The 16728-nt window shown below is 42.4% G+C and overlaps 1 protein-coding gene across 3 annotated transcripts in view; it reads right to left on the reverse strand.

The window, feature by feature from the left end:
• wwp2 (WW domain containing E3 ubiquitin protein ligase 2) overlaps positions 1-16728 on the reverse strand; it is a 60581-nt gene that overhangs the window by 12625 nt on the left and 31228 nt on the right. For all 3 annotated transcript variants that reach the window (XM_086301973.1, XM_086301971.1, XM_086301972.1), the window contains exons 10-12: positions 15060-15234; positions 2074-2128; positions 668-749 (exon numbers count right to left, since the gene is read on the reverse strand). In XM_086301973.1, the coding sequence (XP_086158099.1) occupies positions 668-749; positions 2074-2128; positions 15060-15234 (312 nt within the window). The remainder of the gene's footprint in view (positions 1-667; positions 750-2073; positions 2129-15059; positions 15235-16728) is intronic.

Consider the following 16728-nt stretch of genomic DNA (forward strand, 5'->3'; position numbering starts at 1 on the left):
GAAATGCAGAGGGGGAACAGCGTTTTTCACTTTTCAAACCAATTTGGATGAAAATTAAGAAGAACAACACAGCTTTTCACCTTTTCGTAAACGTTGTCTTTTTAACGTGTTTTTGCTTTGCTTGGCTAGCCTGAAAATTTGAATCAAAGACTCTATAAAAGGGGAAGGGGAAAATAATCAGTTGGCTGCATGCTAAAAAATGAATAATTTACAAGAAGAAAATCATGCTTTTAGGATTCTAGAAAAGATCTAGAATGGCAACAAAGGTGTATCTAACACACCGAGGAGAGCAACTGAATCTCCAGAAGAAGATGCAAAGAAGGCTCAAACTCTGAAATGTCAGCGGGTCAACTAGTATGGGTGAGACGAGAGGAAAATCAGGAAAGTGAGCGAGATGACCAACAGCGCATCAGACCTGTGTCCAACATAATGTGAGGTAAAGCTGCTTTTTTTTAACTTATGTCAGGCTGTGAAATAAATGTTCCTCTCGGGGATAATACTCTACTCGTGTTTATATCATAATGTAGATGAGTCACTGTGTTGTCATACTAAACTGTGCATGACTACCACGTCTTGAGTATGAGCAAACACCCAAAGCGGCACGCCACCTAACAAGCAGGCCAACACATGCACGCACACAGAGATATTTTCCAGCTCGCTGTCTCACCCTTGGGTCCGAGGATCATCCCACTGCGTCGTCCGTGTGTTGTGGTTGACGAAATACACCCTGCCATTGTCCTGACGCTTCTCTGTGGAGACAAATGGGGCAGAAGGAGCATGCTCAGTGGGCTCAGAGGTTCTTGGAAAACTCCACACTCGACGGGATCAGAGGGATCACCTGACCGAGAGGAGAAGAAGAAAAAAATCTCGCCGCTATGAGAGAAAAGCAGCGAGTCTTTGTGGCATTTCGCTGTGGGGTGATCCAAATACCTCACCGGGGTAAAGCAAAATATGTGTGTGTGTGTGTGTGTGTGTGTGTGTGTGTCAGAGTGACCACAGACATACAGCAGAGAGTGTACACTGGTGCCCCATCCTCCTCCTCCCGCCGCTGGTCTGACATCTTTTTCTCATTAACAGGAGTGTGTGGAGGGTTCAGAAACAGTAGTGCTCGCATTGCAACTCCTACTCACTCCACCCCCCACTTTACTATAACCACCCCACTTGCCACTTTCCCTTCTTTTCTCCTCCATCTCCCATCTTTCTCTTTTTCAAATCGGAGCAACCGCAGATGAGAAAAAAAAAAAAAAAAAAAAAAGCGCACCCGAGAAGCAAATCAGAGCCAGCGATGTAATTGAGGTTTTGAGGTACCGCAACATGTTGAAAAGGCATCACGGGCAGAAAGCTGGGGGTTTTTATTTTTTATTTTTGGAGAGAACACGGCTGTGATGAAGTCTGTGAAAATGTTGGCGGACCGGGAGCTGCCAGCAGCGTTCGTTTATGAATGAATGTGCGGGGGACAATTCGCCGTGGCTCCGGTTACATTGCTCTTTTGGGGCAGCGGTGGATGATGAAGAGCCCCATCAATAACGCAGCCCTCTGTAATTTGTGGATTTCAGAGCAAAAGGAAAGCGTACAGTGATAAATGAGTAGAGCGCTGAAAAGAAACCATGAGACACTTTATCCAGCTTTTCTACACGGGAATGAAAATCACCATCAGTGGAGGGATTTATCAATCAATTAACAGTTGGCTGGCTCACAGGTCAGTGATTCAGGACAAATGTAATAGCCACAGAACCAGAAGAAAGGTTTGAAATCTCCAAAAATGTGCTTTGAGATCTGTAAAAGGGAGGGAAAATTTCACCGTGCAGCAACTGTTTTCCAACACCTCCACCTAACAGCTGCACGCACATAAGGAAAGCGCATTTTGAACCATTAAATCGAAGGTTCACGTCAGGTAGTTTGAGTGTCGCCAAACCTACCTGCAGGACCGGTGAGGGAGGCAGAATCACTCTTTTCAAACAGGCTGTAAATCTAGCACACCTGGAGACGATTTTAGAATATTCTCGTCTTTGCCTGGAGTTTGTTAACAGTCGCAGAAGTGTGTGCATGTGTGCGTGCGTTAGATGAACTCACCCCATCCAGGAGGCAGCGGGCCCAGAGGGTCATTTTCCACCGGAGCACCGGATGGCTGAGGGGGGGGGAACACAGAGAGAAAACAAATCCGGTTAGGACACCTTTAAGTGTCTCCTCTCATAGCTTGCTTTTGCTCCGGTTTTCTCTCGGTCCTCGTCGCCACCATCGCAAAAAAGTTGTGGAAAACAAAAACACACAACATGTTGTGAATAAACCAATCAGAGCTCAGGTGGGTGAAGAAAAACTGAGAAAAACTCATACAGGTGCTCCTAACTGTCGCGACCAAGTCTCTGCTCGACCTCCCTCCCTCAGCGATATCTGTGGCTAAGTGAGGGTGTATGTGTGGGTTATGGGGAGAAAAGGTGGATGAGGACGGGGTAGTGGGGTAGCTCCTCTCTGCCTCAGCACTGAGGGGCGACTGAGAGAGCTGGCCGGCCGGCGGCTCGTATGCCTTCCAAAAACTACACGCTCGGTAGGAGGATAAAACAACAACGCTGTTCCAATGAGCTCACTGGCTGGATGCAAGCCCCACCCCCCCACCAGCTTCCCGCTCACCTCCTCCCTACCCCACCCAGAGGTCCTCCTCCTCCACCACCGCCTCCTTTCTCTCGCTCTCTTCTAGCGCTGCTGTGAAAGTAGGCAGGGAAGTGCGATGTCTGAGGGAACTGAGGGAACATTCATGCTTGTTCCAGACTGGACACCACCCACCTCCCTGGCCCCCACCCACCCCACGCCTGACAAAAGGCACCTTTATTCACCCTGGGCCTGGAAACCACTGTGGGGTTTACTCAGCCTGTACTCATACACACATACACACTGAAAATGAAAAAAAAAAAAAGAACATGTGTGCGCCATGGTGTGGAAAGTTTGTCCATGACAAACAGTCAGTCAGTGTATGTTCTTATGGGGGAACACACACACACACACACACACATACAGGAATATATTAGCATGAGTGGAAAAGCAGCTGAAAAGATGCTTGTTAGGAGTTAGCAGAAGATTTTTATCAAAAGGGACGATTTAGGTGTGTCGCAAGCAGCTTCAACAACATTCCCTGCACCACCAAGCAGAGTGCTCCTCATTCTCATGACAACATGTTGTGGTGCTGCTGTAAATAAAAACGCTGCTATTTAGCCATAAAAAGCTCCGCTTGGGAGAAAACCCCCCCGAAATCAATTAGAAAAACTTTTAGGCGGATTCACGACCTTTCTGATGGACAGCTGATCGACACTCTGCCTAACTTGCTGGGTGTGTTGCTGAGGACGTGAGTGAGTATGTGCAGTGCCATGAGGCCCACTGTCATATTTTGGGTAAAAACACTTTGTGTTTCTGCTCCAACGTGTGTGGAGAGATGACACACAAACCAGGGACTGTATATAAAAGATGGACGCGGCGACTTTATACAGGTTGAAGCCTTAATGTTAGCATTTTGCTAAGTTGTTGCATTTGCATGATTCTAAGTTGACTGTGTGGGTGCTAATAAATGAACTACCACAAAAACAGAAGCACAAACCTCTTTAAGGTCTGTGCCAACTAGCAAGCCACCTAAACAAATGCTCCAGTTCCAACTATTGCAGTTGGGCAGCCCACCAGTTAATTACAGCCGCCACACCATTAACTTTACATCATCCCAGCACACAATAGTTATAAAGGGGACAAACTATCAATGATTTGGATTGTTTGGATTCAACCTCTTACCCCTAAGTTTAGTGATTATAATAGTGTGTCTTTTCTCTCAGTTCCCTGAACTTCAACCAGTCGCAGCAGATGCCCCGCCCCTCCCTGAGTCTGCTCCTGTCGGAGGTTCTTCCTGTTAAAAGGGAGTTTTTTCTTCCTGCTGCCGCCAAGTGCAAATTGAACCGAATTAAATGTGGAGCCCGAGCCTATTTCTAACACGAAACCTCTCAACTCAAACATGATATTGCATTATGTCTTTGGTTTCCTGTGTCAAATGATTCAAATCACTCATTCATGTTTGGATGAGCAGTTCCTCAAAAACCTGCAACTGGACAGTTGTAGCTGCAATAAATAACCTAATTTACACTCTTAGAAAACAGGCTGAGCACTGGTTTATTAAGGGGCGGGTTTAGACAGCACAGGTAGTCTTTGTTGTCTTCTGTTGGCTATGAAGGGAAGGTGGCAAACCAGCATTTTCCAAATGAAAGCTGGTGAACCTTCAAAGATTTTTTTTCCCCACATAGACATATTGCACCACACAAGCAATGATTATTTCCTGAGTAACCATAAAGTGGAGTACTATCCACCGAATGTCAGCATCACCTTAAACACCATCCCGCCCCCCCTCCCTCCAAAAAATGTGACTGTGCCCATTTAAAGAAGCTGTGTCATGGAAACAGTGAGGGAACTGGGATGGAAAGGACTGGGCCTGCTGGAGGAGCAAGAGTGGGCACATAGCAGGGTTAAAGGGTGTGTGTGTGTGTGTGTGTGTGTGTGTGTGTGTGTGTGTGTGTGTGTGTGTGTGTGTGTGTGTGTGTGTGTGTTGTTCCCATCGACAGCCAATCTATGCCCCGGCGCCCCACCCTTATGGGTTTTCTGTGACTAAAAAAGGTAAAAGGAGAATATAATGATATAAAGACACGATGACTTCATCTTGGCTCTGACCATTCAGCTCTTCAGCAGCTTCCAGACGCAGTGAGGCTGGAGGGAAGAAAAGAAAAGGAGGCTGAGAAAACAAGGGAGGGGAGAGGAAGCGAGGGAAAAGCGGCGTGCTGGCACAAAAGTGTGAAATAAAGGTTGGGTATTATGGACCTGGAAGAAATACGCCACAAAGGCCTCGTTCAAGGCCAGGCACCACAGGTGAAAATGGCAATTTCAGCTGGTTGCTTTTAACACTTCAGAGGCAAGTTAAAAAAAAACAAAACAAAAAAAAACACACACAAAACAAAACTGAAATGCTTTTGCACTGTGAAATCCTTCGTCACATTTTGGTTGCAAAGAGGACTTGTTGCTTGCTTTCCACATCTGCAGAGAGCAGAGAGGATGGTGTGTGCACAGCTGGAGACGGGAAAATCTGAGGTCAGGGAGTTCATGAGCCAGTCGACACTTTATCTGTGTGGGTCTTTGAAACTAACACATTCAAACAAATTAATGGCTCATAATTGTCCAGTGTTTATGGTGCTGTGTGAATTTACAGCTGCACACCTATATGAGATTTTTAAAGATACTTTTACAACCTTAAACTAAAAGTGATGATTAACCACTCTTTTTCTTGATGTACTGAAAGATTTTCGGATTGATTATAATGTAATTTTCTGTGTTATGTGATGTATTAACAATATGCCAAAGAACATCTGACAGTGAAGTTAAAATGCTAAAAAAGAACTACAACATTTGAAGAGCAACACATTAAACTTGACTGACTTTCGAACATATTTTTGTCATTCTTTCCATGGGTAGGTGTAATAATGGGGCTAAACTGCCATGTTATCAATAACCTACTGCTGGATATTGATATTTTTCAGACTCTATGACTGTGACCACACTCACTGCTCCATCACTCTTGGTGTTAATCAAATGAACAGAACCTACCGTATTGAAACAGGAAAAGACTCACTGGGAGACAGCGAGGGAAAGCTCATCAGGAAACCTTAATAACTGATTAAAACTGAATTATAAACAAACAAATAAACAAAGACATGTGAAACATGTCCCGGGAGCCGGTTTTAAGCCCTCTGCCTTTCACTACCTCCTGATCCACACTGCGGCTGAACAATCCACGGGAGGGCTGGCCTATGTGGCTCATTCAGGCTGAGGGCCCCAGAGGCTCGCCAACCAGCACCTGCCCCACGCCTGGATCCAGGGTAGGCCTGATAAACATGGTCCATTGTTTCAGAGGTCACTTTGACTCTAAATCAACCTTAGGCCAGCCCCTCACCCGGGACCAATCTGCCTTGGGAGACTCTACCAGGGGCAAAGTGACACCTGCTGGCATCACCAAAGCTCCTTTAACACAATAAAGGCGTGATTCATGGAGGGATTCTCAGAGGTTCACAGTAGAGGTTCTACTCCTCCACATGGAAAAGAGCAAATTAAGGTGTTTTGGGTATGACCAAATAGAAGGAGACCTCAGAGTAGAGCCAGGACCCAGGCTTCGGACAGTGGTGCCCCTGAAGAAGAGCTGAAGAAGGTGGCTAGGGACAGGGAGGTCTGGGAGGTCTGGTAGTTTAGGTAGCTTAAACTGCTACTGCCCCGTGAAGCAGCCAGAAATGGACAAACATTTATACTTACTTGCTGCTCTTTTCCTTCTAAAGGACAGTCTTCAGTTCAATTCAGCTCTATTCTTATCGCACCAAATCACAGCACCAGTTGTCTCAAGGCACTATATATTGTATGGTAAAGACCCTACAATAATAAACTGATACTGTGATGTATGGCAGACATGTAGGGCTGACTTGAGGTGTTGTCGTTATTATAGGTAACAGATACAAACACGTTGTTGTCACTCTGTGATTTTAAATGGTGTACATAGTGTGGAAACTAATTATTTTCAATTTTCCCAAAAAATATTTGAATGATTTTCTCAATTAATTGACTTTTAACTTGACTTAAATTCCAAAAATTATGAAGCATATTACACACTAACCTACTATAATGTCACATCTATTTGTGTTGTCTAGTCAAGTCTACAACCACACGTTAACTTCGCAAACGATGAAGGAAAGCAGCAAAACAAGAACGTTTCTGCTTGAAAGTGAAACACTGTTGCTGATGAATAAGTGATGTGAATAAGTGCATTACTTTATTACTTTTTATTACTAGTTCTAAACAATGTTGTCAAGCTGAGAAGACTTCTTTTTCTGAATGAGATTATTGGCCAAAATGTCTTTGGAAATTGAAAGGATACAGCACTAGCTCTTATGAAAACTGCCATGAGGGCTTAAAGACTCGATTTGACAGCACACAGTAAGTTCCTAATTGGTTTAAATCTTCTAATTTCCATGAATAAATTCACAATGATATAAAGACCAGCATGAGTGCAGTTTTATAGGCTCTGTTCATTGTTCCTTTCCTGTTATAAAAGTGCTCTATGACGAACTGAGTGTAAACAGAAGTCGACGTCACATCCAGTCATGTGGACTGTGTGAGTTTTCTGTTCAAGTGATAAAACACAGGGCTGATTCAGGTAGAGCTGTTAAGGAGTCCTTGTTGCAGCCAGAAAGGGCCAAAAGTTAGAGGGCAAGGGGGAAATGAGGGAGGGAGGAAGGCCTCTGAGGGAAGGTGAGGGGGAGCGAGTGAATGAGTGATGTGAGAGCTGAGAATGAAGAGGGTAAGAAAGGGGGAGGTTATCTGAAACGAGTAGAGATAAAACTACAGATATTTTTGAGGCGAAGCAGAAAACGGGGATTTTGGAGAGGGAAACGGGAGATTGGGGGGATTCTGGAGAGGCGACAGAAAGATTGGGGAGGGGTTAAAGGAAAGAGTAGAGGTAAATAAAAAGGAAAGGCAGAAATGGGGGAGGGCCGGAAAACAGCAGTTAATGACTGCGAGCTACTCTCACTGGGGCTTCTAACGAGCAGCAATTACTCGCCAAACACACATTTGGAACTTCTATCACTGCGAGGACTGCAGCTGCAATCATTATTTTCATTCCACATTAATGTGACAGTTATTTTCCCTCCTAACTGCTTTGTGGCTAAAATATCACGAAGGTAAAATCTGCTCAAAGAGATAGACAATCTTTTTTTTTTACAGTCATGCGATAATAAAAAGTGCACAAAATATTCACATTCGAGTTAAAAAACTCACAAAGCAATTTTTTAAAATATCTTTTTGCATTTGTTGCAAACTCTTGGTTGGTTGGGATGAATCCTCTTGTACCATCAAGTCAAAACTTTTTGCCGTTTGAACGATGTTAAGATCTCACTGAAAACTGAAAGTTTAAAAGCGGTTTGTTTTTTCCACATCACTGTAAAGAGAGCTAGAAAAAGACAGCCCTCTACAACCCAACTGGCAAAGGTGGACCGCTTCCTCGTCAACTCTTCTACTACAGAACTGCGCTGCCCTGGCATGTGGGGACAGTGACATCCGATTTCATCCGTGTGTTCAAAAACATCTGTAAAGATCAGTGGGTGCTCTGTCATGGATTGGGGCTGCGTTTAACCCAGCGGTGTTGGAGATGTTGTGAAAATTGGTGGAATTGTGAACACAGAAAGGTACAGTCAGATTTTGACCCGCCATGCTATATCATTTAGAAAAGCTTCAGATTAATATCACTTTCATTTTATAGCATGAAAATAATCCCAAACACACTGTGAATGCTGTTAAAGCAAACCTCGGTAGAAAGACACACAGTGGAACACTCAGTCATGGGCTGGCCTCCCCAGAGCCCGGACCTCAATGTTACTGAAGCAGTGTGGGATCATGCTCACAGAGAATTTAAGAAAAAAAAAAAATCAGCCAACATCCAAATAAGAAATTTCAATGTCCTTCAAGAACCTTGGAGCACTATTCCTGAAGACTACTTCAAGAAATTACAAGAAAGCTGCCTCAGAGAGGTCAGACTGTTCAAGGATAAAGAGGGTCACACCAAATATTGACTTTGAAACTTGTTACAGTTGTACAGGCTTTATTTTTCACACATATATATTGTAGCTCCATGTATGTTTGCAGATGTTAAATCGTTGTACCTATTTTCCATGTTCTCAACACTTTTGCACAATACCGTGCAGTAATGTGATGTTAAAAAGTGCCCAAGTGGCAGATACCACAAAAGCAGCTAACCTTAAAATCTCAAGCATTCTGTTCAAAGTAGGGCTGGGCCATATTATACCGTTCACGGTAATACCGGTATAATGTTAGGCAACGATAGGAAAATGACATATCGCGATAGAATGGGAGTAAAACGCGCATGCGCAGTGCCTTTGTTTTCATACGCACATGGCCGATTGTTGAGTGAAACAGATGAACCAGAATTGGTTTGTAAAAATGGTGCAACTTCCGTGATGTGGAACTGGTTTGGTGTTTGTCCGTCAGATACACAACAAAGCACATTTTTTTGCAGAACATGCAAGCGGCCGTTGTTATTGTCATATTTGTCGGACTAAGATGCTCTTAAATCTGGGAGTAATCTGGGTCCTAAACTCCGTATGCTTCAGGTCAAACGAACACTGCAGCATCACTTAGAGTTAAAAACTGTCTAAATTCTTTCATCTTTAATAAAACGATCAGCATTGCTGCTTTACCAGGTGTAACTATAAAGTTTAACTTCCAGGCATCCATGAAAACAAAAGTTATTACATTTAACGGAGTTAGAAGTTAGCAGGAAGCTAGCGGAAGTTAGCTCGCTAGTTTCGCTAGTTACCTAAGCATGATATTGCATGTTCTGACGGAGAGATTTCTGAAAAAAAATCAAACGTACAGCTCTGCTATCACTTCCAACATAGATGAAGACAGGAAACTAAACAGCAGTGACGTTTGTAGGGTTACTGAAGTTGGGCTAGCTGGTATATAATGATGTGCTACGTGATCGCTAGCGACACAGCTATGTTAGCATAACATAAACAGTGAAGCTGGAGGACGAACACTAACACTTTTCCACTTATAAAAGTTAACGTGAAGGTTCTTCATGGTTAGAGACAAATGCAATCGCATGGCAGGATGCTGTAAACGGACCAAACTTCAGTCAGGAGAACAACTGAGATAATCCATCCACAATACGAGGTTAGTCATTAATATACTGCAACATGGGAATAGAGCAGCTGCAGAGAATTCAACATTAATGAATCAATGGTACAGAAGTGGAGGAAGCAAGAAGAATGAGTTTAATAAAGTTTGATTTATCTGACTGCTTTGTTTCACTTAATGTGCCTTATAATCCCGTGCACCTTATGGTCCGAAAAATGCGTACTGCACACTGCAGTTTAATGTTGCAAAGCACCTCTTTTTAACTTCAGTGGATATTATACATGGTTATGCTCAGGATATGTCAGCCCATTTCTACTGGAAATGCCTTTTGGTTAAACTTTCAGCAAGGAATTTGCATTTGCACTGTTACATTTTTATAAAGCTTTAATGTACATAAAAACCAGCTTCTTGTTTAAGTGAAAATAAATGGAAGGTTGTCTTTTTGCGCTAGTAATGTTGTGGAGTTGTATTTTGTCTCGCATCAATTATATCGTCGGTTATATCGTTATCGCAAATTTTCAAATATATATCGTGATAAATATTTTTGGCCATATCGCCCTGCTCTAGTTCAAAGTGTGTCCTATAGTCACTACCAACAAAATCGTCTCACCTCCCACTCTAAAAAAAAAGGCAGACACACAAAACCATCAGTAAGCAGCTGAAAAGTTTCAGTACTCGAGTGTCCAACTCCTTTACAACACCCAGTGCATGATTACTTTGGTGCCTGTGTTTATGGAGCTTTAGACAGTCCATGTTTTTGAGTGTGTGCACAGTCTCATTGCAGCGGCATGGTCCATTTAAGAGGGCGACTGGCCCCTTGGCTCTCTTTAGTTGTCATGTGCTTCAGAGGAGAAATGTGGCACCTGACCTCAACATTACAGCCCTGTGAACACATCTGCACCAACACACACAGAGGAGGAGCACATGACTGCATGGCAAGATCATATAGCTCCATATCACAATATCATCACCAATATTGCAAACTTGACTAATGGGACATTTACCAGTAAAGTTCCACCACAAACAAAAAAAAATGTAATTGGGGGGGAAAAATGGAAGAAAGCTTTGGAGGAGTCATGGTGAGAGTGTGAGCCAGGCAGCAGAACATGTGGCTGTGTTCACAGGAAAACTATGAAGAGTTTGTGTGTGTGTTCCTTGTTCACACACACTGGGACCATAAATAGTCGCTGCTATCAGCAGTGTGGGCATTCCAAGACAGAGCAGTGTACTATCAACACGGAGGGCAGACCTGACTCTTGGGTTTTCTCACACACTTGGAAGGAGAGAGGGAGGAAGGGAGGGGCGAGGAAAGAAAAAGTTTCCAGCTCGAACTGAACCTTTCTGTGCGGACATTAAAAACCTGAATGAATAGTGACACCGCTTATAACTTTGTTTTTGTTTGTTCAACTATTTTTACGTTACTTATACAATCTGACATCACTGGAAATGTTTACATATGGGCTAAGTTGGCCATTAGTCAGCCTCTGCTTAGTCTGCTCAAGGACCTGATTGAAAATATTCTTCACATCATTGAGTATCGGGGCCAAGCTCGGGTGAAGAAGTGGGGTCTGTTCTCAGACGATGCCTCATTGAAGATGCTGATCGTGTTGACACAGACATACGCTTTGCTGGGAAATTCAAATGTCACAACAAGACAAAGGTCAGGGAGAAAAGGTGAATTTGAGGTTTATTAGAAAAATTTAATTAAAAAAAAATATACAAAAATTTGTGCACAAATTAAAAAGCCAAAACACTGCACTGTTGCACTGATTAGCTAAGACGAAGAGGACGTCTGTGCTGAAGATAACAGGTGACGCAGACGCCATCAAATAATCAGCAGACCACGAATCCTCCTTTAAATTCACTAGTTTGCGTGAAAAACACTGCTCATTTCCTCCTTTATATATTTATTCTTGAACTCTACCTGGGCAGAGAATAATCTTTGATAATGTTCATTTATCGTACACTGGAGCTTCAAACTATTCTAGCTGCATTTCCTCCTCCCTTTAACCCTTTCTTCTGATTGGCCGTCCCTCGCAATTAAAAAGTATGAAGAGCAGGTGGGTGGGGCTTCTGTCCCCATAGCTACAACTGATACAGATGACAAAACTCTTACCCCCTGTATGAAAATTTGATTTTCCAAGTACTGTTAAACAGTGCAAGGATTTTTAACGTAGCTTTTCCAAACACTGCTTTCATTATTTTACTTTATTTTACATTAAAATAAAATTATTTCACAAAATCAAAAAAACTATATTAATCAAATTAAACTAAATTATTAGCCTCCCTGATGCTAAACAGTCAGACGTGTATCCTCTTTGCTGGATAACAGCTTGAAGTTGTTTGTTGTAGTCTTACACACGCCCCCTGTTTTGTTTTTGGCAGGATGTGCTCGAGTGACAGCTCAAAGGTTTTTATACTGTGTGTAAAATAGGTGTCAGGCTTTAACTTGATTTTACAAGCTTTGAGCATTACAAAGTCAAAGCACATCATTGGACAGCAGTGATTTGTGCTGTGGTTCAATAAAAATGTCTAATAATCCTGATTTTTTTTCCAAAATAATTCTGTTGTTGTGTGCAAATTTAAATAATTTATGCTTTCTAAAGAAAAATAAGATATTTAGAAACGGTATGTTAAAATCCACTGCTCTGTTTAAAAAAAAATAATTAAAAGACTCATCTGTCTTGAGACAGGGTCAGTATCAGATCGAGATAACAAACACTGATACAGCTTTCATCTTATATGAGAATGTGAAAAAAAGTAAAATAAAAGGAAAGACCGGTGATGTAATCAAAAGAGGACTGTTTCCATTTGATACGGACACCCTGTCTATGCATATCTGCTGATAGAGAACATCAATCCAATATCAGTGTTAAATGAATTAAATTAAAATTAAATTAGCACCTGAGAACAGGACCAAATAAACAATAATTCGCCTTCTTTATAAGCACTTCTCTCATTTCAGCTCAGTATTAGAGCCTTTACTACACAGGCTGTAATTTATGATCATGCTAATTTCTCCTCTCTCTGCTCTCATTCCGAGTGCACACCTGATAACAACATTATGCTTTGTAATCGTAAGAAGCCGACAGATGAATGATCGTTTTTGAGATGAACTGTGCAGGTTCACTTGGCTGCTGTTTTCAGTTTAGTTGAAAACTTCTGCAAACATAGAAACAAAGGAAAACTGCTGACGCAGCAGCTGGAAAGTATCTCCAACCTACCTACTGTTTGCTATTGCTTTGTCTGTGCTATGTATAAAAGTCAAATGAGGAGATCGTGCCATTCTTTTTGGAGATTTCAGAGTGATCTGATCAACATAACACATCAATGCATCCCTAACAACTGCAGCAGTCCAAAGTAATTAACGTGTGTAGACAAGAAGTCAGGAAAAATACAAGCCACAATGAAGACCAAAGCTAACTTTGACAGTGTTTTCCATTAAATGTTTTGCCTTCAAGTTCAAACTCAGATCATGTCAAACAGATACTGTCCATCGTGAAATCAACAATGAGTGAAACAAGTGTAAAAAGGGAGGGACTCACTGATGGATAAAAGAGCTGAAAGATGATGAGAGCATTTAAAAAATGACTGGAGCAAAAAGGACAAGCTGATAAAAAACAAGTGAAGGTTGTTTCAAAGACGACAAACACGACAAAGGAATCAGACAGCTGGAAGCATATAAAATAAGCCGCCACAAGCAGACAGAGTAAAACAGAAAGACTGAGACGAACACACAGATTTCATAAAAACTGAAACACCAGCACGGGGAGTGCAAGGCGGGGTGTTTTTATAGAAGCCTATAAGAGTTTTAAGGCGTTTTTTTACTAATGGTCCATTGAGAAGGCTCTGTTGTTTTAGCCCCATAAGTTTTTACTGTCTGGCTGCAATCTGACCTTGGCTGCTTCATGGAGAAGATTGTGATTGTCAGAAGTGCGGCCAAACATCAACTGGCTGCGCTGGAAAAATACTATAAACAAGTCTCAAATATCATCCCTAACCCCCCGCAGACGACGCCTTCAGACTGCTCGACTTACTCAAATCATACAGACATTAGTCTCGTGGTGCCTGCGTGACAGTCATGTCCAAATCTAAACAAAGCAAACGTTTTGTGCCAAATTCAAGAATTTCACCGTCTCCTCAGTCTAAATGAAGGACGGCTTTTCCAAAACATGGAATCTTCCGCCTCAAAAGTCTGGTGTTTTTAACCAACTTTATTTTCCTCAATTTCAAACCCGCCAGAATGGGGGAGGATAGCTGTGTCTAAACGACACAAAGAGACAGCTTTACTGAGACTAGGTGGCTATTACATTAATGTTCCTTATAGCTTGATTCAGACATACCAAGATACAGTACCGCGTTCCCTCTCGTCTCAGCACTTGACCAATTTATAGCCACTTTTCAATTCATTTCAGTTGTATTTATGTAATGCAAATTTACAACAGCATTTGCCTCAAGGTGGTTTATACTGTAAAGTAAAGGCCCTACAATGAAACAGAGAAAACTCTAATAACCAAATGACCTCCTTGGATTTTGCACTCAGCAACAGCGGGAAGGAAAAACTCCCTTTTAACAGGAAGAATCGGGCTCAGCGAGGGCAAAACACACTGTGGAAGAGACCCAGAGATTTTTGCAACCTCACTAGTGTAGTGCATGTTCATAAAGAATTTAACCCTGGGTATCTTTGGTTGCAACAATTCACATAATAAGAAATAATAAACTTCCAGGTTTAAAAAGGGGATATGTATCTACACATGCCTGCAAAGCCCTAAATACTGTGTAAATTTAGGGTTATGAAATCTGGGAATACGGTAAACTCTGTGTGCGTGTGGACCCTGTCCTGTGGACAGAGTGGCGCATGCAGTACTCAAAAAAAACTTTTAGCCAAAACATGAGAACTGCTCACCACTGCACTTCGTTTAAGTCCTAAACAGTTTAACCAGCAAGTTTAAAGGCGATCAGATGATCAGCTGTTGAGATAGATTTATGAGGAGTTGGATGGACAGACACACGTTTATGGTTTGGCTCAAAGCATTGACCAACACTGCCAGAAAAATAACCCAGAATATGTAAGTAGATGCTTGGTGTTATCTGGAAATGCTGTCACCACATAGGTTTATGCATCAGAGAGATAACAAGAGTCTGTTGTAAACATTTAAGGGCTTTAACCACCAAGGTTATTTGTTCTCAACTTGCAACACTGTAGCTTAAATGGATATATGCTACTAGTGGGGTTACTTTCCAATTGTTCCAACATTTTTAAAGTATTCAAAAACATCTTTGACTGAGCTCTTTAAAGGCCAGTGTACTGCATGCTGGAAACCACTAAAACCCTGTGGTACCTGGTAGAGGAAGCGCTGGCTGAACTGGTGCATGGCGCCCTGCAGCTGGCTGCGCTGGCTCTGCCACTGCTGGTAGTTTCGCACAGACTCGGCTGTAGGCCTCTGCCACGTGGTGGTTCTGGTGTTGTGGTCCACATAGTAGAACCTGCCCCGCTGGTCCACTCGTTTCTCCCAGCTGCAAGGGGGGACGCAGAAAGGGTTAGTCGGGGCAGCAACGGGCGCTGTGCCTTTCAACAAGATTTTATTAATCGCTTCAAGAGTGGGTGGTTGCATCGAAAAGCTGCTGATAGCAACGGTACTTATTTATGGAGACGAGGAAAGAGAAACAGACGAGAAAAGGAAGGAAAACACAGTGAGGAGGCAGATAGAGAGTAGGATTCAGGAAAGGAAAAGAGGCAGGCATAAGGAATGTTTCCGATGGAAAACTGTTTAATGCTTCCTTTTTAAGGATGTTTTAAGATTATTCCAAAGTCTCAATCTTGCTTTGGATTAGTGCTCCAGTAAATCACCTAAAAATCAGCTGTAAGAGACAGAGACTGAAGCTAGCTGAATTTTGTTTTAGTACGTTATCACTTTAGCTTAGCCTGAAATATCAAGGAGTTTATTCTCCTTAAGCCGACGCCTGGCGTTACGCATGATGAGTAAAAACAATGGAATATGTCAGGTTTCTGACTGAGACTAACCATGTCCTTCATGTGAGTGCTCAGTTGTTTATGTACATGCTATTCTTCCCCTGAGACAGGAGGTCTGGACTTGGACTGAGATAGTGACAGTCTACTTAAAGACAAACACACAAAGAATAGACCCACAGAGGACAAACGCATGAACAAAGCTCCCCTCCCCAACACACACAAACCAGCTCCCCAGGCTCACCAGGACCGACTGCTGCTCTGCTGCTATTCTTGTATCTCTGACTTAAGTTCAACAGAATTTGGTAAAGAGAAAACAGCATCGACTTCCGAAGGCTAAAAACACTCACTGCAGATACAGACCAGCTTAAAAAAAATCCAAATGCACACAGACAGCCTCAGATAGAAAATAAATAGTCGTGCACAGCAGCACCACACCTCCACTCTTGTCTTGCTACATTTTTTCTTTTTACCTTTCATATATTTGGAGAACAGCACAACTGCTACTTAACGACTGATTGAAATCAGCATAATACAAGCAGTGTAGCTGGCTCACACAGAATCAGTATGACTGGAGCCGCTGCCTTTCAGTTTGTCTAAAGTCCAGGACCACTCGCTGCAAACCTGAGTCTCTAAACAGGCTCAGTTTTGTTGCACTGAAGCATATATGCAAACTCACATTCAGGCTGCAGGAGGAGAACTGCATGGAAGATTTAGTTTACCAACCGAGGCTAAGAGTTTACTTGCTGCATCATGTTTTATTGGATGCCTGCATATTTATATAACACAAAATGGTAATAATTTTCATCTGTTCGGTATTTAAGCCTTTAGTGCCCAGCAGAACAAGCTCACAGTGAGATGGAAGAAAATAAAAGACATGCAACAGAAGATCCTGGACTTGGTTACATCTTAGGACAAAGACACACATTACGCATTTCTCAGGACAAACAATCTTCTTGAAAAGTAACATGCATAGTTAGGTCAAGGTAAGTGGAAATAATTAGTTTTAATGCCGGCCCACAATAATAATTTTTCATCTA

This window comes from Aulonocara sp. 'chitande type north' Nkhata Bay, linkage group LG7, assembly GCF_057382095.1.
Source record: "Aulonocara sp. 'chitande type north' Nkhata Bay isolate Kocher_YH1m ecotype deep benthic linkage group LG7, A_spYH_male_GT1.1, whole genome shotgun sequence".
NCBI lineage: Eukaryota > Metazoa > Chordata > Actinopteri > Cichliformes > Cichlidae > Aulonocara > Aulonocara sp. 'chitande type north' Nkhata Bay.